General features: G+C 58.1%; 1 protein-coding gene across 9 annotated transcripts in view; it reads left to right on the top strand.

Moving 5' to 3' along the window:
- The first annotated feature begins 391 nt into the window (after positions 1-391).
- The window catches only part of TBC1D8 (TBC1 domain family member 8), a 115,750-nt gene continuing 110,141 nt past the window's right edge, over positions 392-6,000 (top strand). For 4 of the 9 annotated variants that reach the window (XR_009447874.1, XM_059658842.1, XM_059658841.1 and 1 more), the window contains exon 1: positions 393-672. Coding sequence is in view for 8 of the 9 variants with exons in the window: in XM_059658842.1 (XP_059514825.1) it covers positions 546-672 (127 nt within the window). In the remaining variant the exon portion in view is untranslated. Of the gene's footprint in view, positions 673-6,000 lie in introns of all 9 variants that reach the window. The other 5 variants (XM_059658839.1, XM_059658837.1, XM_059658836.1 and 2 more) reach the window with 3 other exon arrangements.

Here is a 6,000-nt window from a genome sequence, read left to right as displayed (position 1 = left end):
ATTTGTCTTTAAAATTTTATGCTACTTTTGGGCTATTTGTAAACATGTTTCTTGTTGTTTTAAGTGCTGTGTTATTCCAAACACACCTGGGTCTTCTGGTTGCATCCTAGGTCTGGCCACCTGCAGCTGTGGGTACTAGAGGCCTTTTTCCTCTCTTCTCCTGGGTTTAGGATGCGGGCATCCGAGCGGCCTCCCAGCAGGGGCAGGGCGGGGCGGGAGGGGCGGGGTTTGATGGGAGTGGGCGGGGCGGGGTGAGGCGGGAGGGGCGGAGTTTGATGGGAGGGGCGGGGCTGGAGGGCGGAGTTTGACCGGAGGGGGCGGAGTTCGGAGGGGGCGGGGCGGCGGGAGGGGCGGGCCTGGCCGCGCGGTGCCTTTCCTCCCTCCGCCCGGGCTGAGCGCCGTGGGGCCGGCGAGGGCGGGGCGGGCCGGGGCGGCGCGGCGCGGGGCGGGGCTGGCCGAGCCTGCGCGGGGCGACCTGCGCCCGCCGCGCTCGCGGACGCTCGGGGCGGCCCGGCTGGTGCGCCCGCCGCCGCCGCGCCGCTGCCATGTGGCTCCAGCCCGAGGAGGTGCTGCTCAAGAGCGCGCTGCGCCTGTGGGTGACCCAGAGGAGCAGCGGCTACTTCGTCCTGCAGCGGCGCCGCGGGCACGGCGAGGGGGGCGGCCGCCTCACCGGTAAGGGCGCGGGGGGCGCGGGCGGGCGGCGGGCCCCGACCTCGCTCCCCGCGGGGCCGCTGGGCCGGGACCCTGCGGGCTTGTTTTCTTTTCTCTCGCATTTTCCCTGCGAGCCCCGGACGGCTGGTGGCGAAGGGGCTGGCGGGCGAGCAGGTGCCTTCGCCGCCGGCCCGGGGACCCCTGGAGGCAGCCGAGGCGCGGGAATCGCAGGAAGACGCCGCGGGGTGTGACGGGGGCGCCGGGGCTCCCGGGAAGGGCGCGGGGTGCGCCTCCCGCCCCGCCCGCCCCTGAGCGCGCCCGAGGCTGCAGCTGGCGCCGCGGCGGGACCGGCGTGCGCTGGGCGGGCCGGACCGAGAGCCCGAGGCTTTGCGGATCCCAGGCTCAGGGTCGTGGCGCCCACGCTGAGCAGGTCCGCGTCCTACACCCGTTCAGAGTCTTTCAAGGAATGACAGGAAGACAGAACGCAGGCTTGTAAAATTTATGAAAAACAAAGCATTTCCCCCCAAAAGTTATCCAAACCGCATGGAAAACCAAGCAGTTGGAAATACGTTTTTAAAAGATGTTACTGACTGTCCTGGGGGACAGGGGCTAATGAAGTGACGCGCCTCAGGTGTCCGGTCCTGTCAGCGCCATCCGTACTCACCTTGTGTTGCGTGTTCACCACCCACAGTCAGGCCTCCTTCCGTCCCGCCGACCCGGTCGCCCTGTTCCCCCGCCCGCCCCCTCCCGGCGCCCCCCACGCTGCGTCCTGAGCGGGAGGTGAGGCCCGCTGCAGTAGCTGGGCATGTGCAAGTGGGCCGACGAGGAGCACGGATTAGCCTTCCCGGCTGTATCTCGGGCACCTCAATGGAATTTCCAAATTGTGGAACCTGAATCTTAGATCTTCCCTCACACCTTCCTTGTGCCGAGGGGGAGAGCAGTGCCCGGGAGGGAGGCGCGGGGTCCTGGGCTCGTTGTTGGTGACTCTGCTGCTTATTCCGGGGAGACCCTCCCGCTAAGGAGCCTGGGGAAATGTGATCCGCTCAGCAGCAGGCCCGGCACCAGCAGAGCCAGTGCCAGGGCAGCGACCCTCCCGCCTGACCCTCAGAGCGGGGAGCCCGCAGAGGGACTGGCTACGAGGGCAGACCTCACTGAGCCGGGCGCTGATGGGATCAGGACGCAGAGTGGCAGGTAGCGGAGGTAACTGGATGGAGCGCTAGTGGGGTGACCTGTTGTCCTCGAGCAGGTGGGCCTGCCGGGGGTGGGGTTGGGCTGTGTTAGGCTCTGAGGGAGGGAGTCAGAGGAAGAGGCGGGAGCCAGCGGGGCCTTGTCGGGCCCTGAACAGCAGCCACTGGAGGTTGGCGGCAGCCTGTGGCCCGTCCGAAGCCGAGGCGGGCATCGTCGGCGTCCTCCCCTGCCTCCCGGGAGCCTATCTGAGTTTGGTGCATTCGGCACAGCCCCGGCCTGTAGGCGGTGTCCTTTCGGAGAGGGTGGGACAGGGCTGGGGTCTGTGCAGTGGGGCGGGGAGGCCGTCGTTCGCGTAGGTCACTGCGCCTGGCTGTGGGTGCTCCTGGCTGTGGGTGCGCCTGGCTGTGGGTGCGCCTGGCTGTGGGTGCTCCTGCAGCTGCTCTGGGGACTGCGGCAGGAGAGGCAGATCCAGACGGAGGCAAGGCCTCCGGCCCGATGCCCCCGAGTTCAGGCCGGCCGCCCCGGGAGAGCGAGGCTCTCGCCATCCCGCAGCCCAGCAGGCCTGTCCCGTCCGCCTGGCTGGCTTTATCAGGACCTCCTGTCGGCTGTCCTGGTGCCAGCTGCTCAGCCGCTGGTCTGAAAGCCGTCAATCAAAGCTGACGTGGCCCAGGGGGCAGCTCCACGTTGGTGGCCGTTTTCAGAAATTTCAGAATTCTAATTGGCAGATTTTCAGCTGTTCATGTTACGGTTGAAAACTGAGTTTATCGATGAAAACAGTGGACACTAGCATGAGGCGCATCGTGACCAGTAAGTACTCTGACAAGTTTAAGACAAGGTTTTGTTTCATCGAGGATCATAATTGGTCCTGCTCTCTCTCACACACACATTTCCTATGCACATCTCCAGTTTCTTTCTCCATAACTTTCTCACTTTTTAATGTACAAGATACTTATTTTGTTCATTGTTTCTCTCTACTAAATTGTCTGTCTGAGAGGGCAGGCATTTTACCCATGACAGTGCCTAGAGCTGCGTGTAGTACATTCTCAGTAAACGTTTGCAGGATGAGTAGGTGGATGGATGTGTGCATGAGTGAAGGACCCCACTTCTCCTTCAATGTTGGGTGAAGCGAGGCCCCGCTTTCCGACCGAGGCTGCTGATTACAGGGCCCAAGGGCACCCCTCTCTGCTGGGCTCCCTGTTCACCTGGCTGCTGGCTGCTGCGGACAGCTGGGGGGATGGTGGAAAACAGACCCCCTCCTCCTGTCTTTTCCGTAACTTCCTCCTCTGGGGGGGAAGGATCTGGGCACCAGCGTCCCAGCGACCTCTGTTACTGCCGGGGACCTGTCTGGGGAAGTCCGTCCTCGGGGGTGGGTGGGGGGCAGCCTCTCCTCCAGGTAGAACCCCGTGTGGCTGATACAGTGTCATAAGATGTTTCCGAAGCGCCCTCAGAAGGCTTTGCTCCCTGGAGCAGGAAGGAGCTAGGTCAGTGATGGCGAACCTATGACACGCTTGTCAGAGGTGACACGCGAACTCATTTTTTTGGTTGATTTTTCTTTGTTAAATGGCATTTAAATATATAAAATAAATATACAAAATATAAGTCTTTGTTTTACTCTGGTTGCAAAGATAAAAAAATTTCTATACGTGACACGGCACCAGAGTTAAGTTAGGGTTTTTCAAAATGCTGACACGCCGAGCTCAAAAGGTTCACCATCACTGAGCTAAGTTTCCCCTGGCTGCGCCTCGGCCGCGGAGTGTCAGCGCAGTGCAGTCCGGTCTGGGAGGAGTGTCAGCGCAGTGCAGTCCGGTCTGGGAGGAGTGTCAGCGCAGTGCAGTCCGGTCTGGGAGGAGTGTCAGCGCAGTGCAGTCCGGTCTGGGAGGAGTGTCAGCGCAGTGCAGTCCGGTCTGGGAGGAGTGTCAGCGCAGTGCAGTCCCGTCTGGGAGGAGTGTCAGCGCAGTGCAGTCCGGTCTGGGAGGAGTGTCAGCGCAGTGCAGTCCGGTCTGGGAGGAGTGTCAGCGCAGTGCAGTCCGGTCTGGGAGGAGTGTCAGCGCAGTGCAGTCCGGTCTGGGAGGAGTGTCAGCGCAGTGCAGTCCCGTCTGGGAGGAGTGTCAGCGCAGTGCAGTCCGGTCTGGGAGGAGTGTCAGCGCAGTGCAGTCCGGTCTGGGAGGACGGGGAGAGCTAGCGCCTGGGAGCCGGGGGACGGGGGACGGGGGACTCAGAACGAGCAGCATCAACTTCAAGACGAGGTCACCACCCAGCCTGGAGTGGCGGGAGCAGCTCAGCCTGATGGGGCCTGGGGGGGAGCTGAGCGTGATCGAGAGGCTTAGCTTTTTAACCAGTTCATTTGCTAGCTGTGAAGGCTTTTATGATTTTGACTCTACATCAGCCGTGGGCAAACTACGGCCCATGGGCCGGATCCGGCCTGTTTGAAATGAATAAAACTAAAAAAAAAAAAGACCGTACCCTTTTATGTAATGATGTTTACTTTGAATTTATATTAGTTCACACAAACACTCCATCCATGCTTTTGTTCCGGCCCTCCGGTCCAGTTTAAGAACCCATTGTGGCCCTCGAGTCAAAAAGTTTGCCCACCCCTGCGCTACATTCTGGTGACATTGGATAAAGGAGGAATTTGTTTAAAATGCAAGTGGTAAATCTGATAATATTTTTAGCTCAGATTTCCCCTCCATTAGTGAAACTTGAATGAACTGTGTTAAAAGTTGAGCAGTTCCCTGGGTGCTGCTGCCTCACCCCTGCTCCCGGCGAGTCCCCCAGCACCAGGCTCTCGCCCGAGGCCCTCCCAGCTGCCCTCTGCCTGGGGCCCTCGCCTCCCCATCCTCTCCCCCTGCCCCTGCTTTTCCTTCACAGACTCATCGCTTCGCCACTCTCTGTGGCGCGATCTGTTTGGAGCACCCCAGACGTGGGCCCGCAGGGAGGCCCGTCGGTCCTCGCCGCTGCCGCTGCACTGGCCGGTCTGTCCCTGGATACTCTTGATAGATGTATAGGTGCGACCGTGAGGACGTCTGAGTAGGGTTGATAGACATGAACCTTTGAGGATGAGAAATGTTTTGCATTGTCGTGGCAATAGAAATTATGCAGAAAACAGCAACAGGTAACGTAGAGCATCGCCGTTCCCACGCCAGCCCTTCCCGCATGCTGCGAGGACCAGGGGCAGTGTGTCAGCCCGACACCCAGCGTTAGAGCCCCCCGTGGTAGCCTCTACGCAGAGGGTCCTGTCAGACCTGGAAGGAGGTCCCCAGTACACCGGTGCGGCTCTGTGACTCCGAGTCACTGATGTTCTCGGACATTGGCTGGGTCTGTTATTCCACCAGATTTTATTATTTGCTTCCTTTTATTGACTTTTTTTAAAAAAGGAAAGAAAAATCAATAACAAAATAGACAGCCCCTGAAAAGATCTTAGGAAAAGGTACTGTATTTTGTGATTGGTTTTATTCTGAATAAATAAATATTTACTAATAGAGAATGGACATTGGAACAATAAATAGGATGGTAGTTTTCCAGAAAATTTTAAATATAAAATCTTTTGTGTGAACAGGAGTACATCATGTAAATGTGAACAATAACTAGTAAAATGAGCAAAGACTAGAATCTCTCCAGCGCCTGAGAGCCCTCTGGTGTGTTTCGCTGGTACAGTCCCCCCCCCCCCCCGTGGGCACTGCTCTCCTGTATTAGGTGTTGCGATTCCCTTGCTTTTGTTTGTAGTTTTAACATCTGTATATGTATCCCTAAAATACATTGTTTAGTTTTGTATGCTTTTGTAACTTCATGAAAGGAGAATCATACGTCGTGTATTTTTCTGAAGCTTCTTTTCCCACGACTCCAGTTATATTTTAAGTGTGTGTGTGTGTGTGTGTGCGTGTGCACGCAGTTTTCCCTCGGGATCTGGGGAGGATTGGTCTCCCGTGGCTACCAAAATCCACAGATGCTCAAAGTCCCGTATGTGAAATGGTGTAGTTTTTGCATATAAACAGTACACATTCTCCTATATGCTTCTAACATTAAACATTGAAATAAATGTGAGCTATCCATACCTTTAAGAAAGATTCCTGAAAACAAGCAAGGTCATTCTCTTCCAACCCACTGGTTCCAGTTCCGGGTCATGGTGGCCGGATGCTCCCAGTGGCTCAGGAGTGCAGACGG

This window comes from Myotis daubentonii, chromosome 12, assembly GCF_963259705.1.
Source record: "Myotis daubentonii chromosome 12, mMyoDau2.1, whole genome shotgun sequence".
Lineage (NCBI taxonomy): Eukaryota > Metazoa > Chordata > Mammalia > Chiroptera > Vespertilionidae > Myotis > Myotis daubentonii.
The sequence above is the reverse complement of the archived record's forward strand: the minus strand, read 5'-3'. Positions and strand labels throughout refer to the sequence as shown.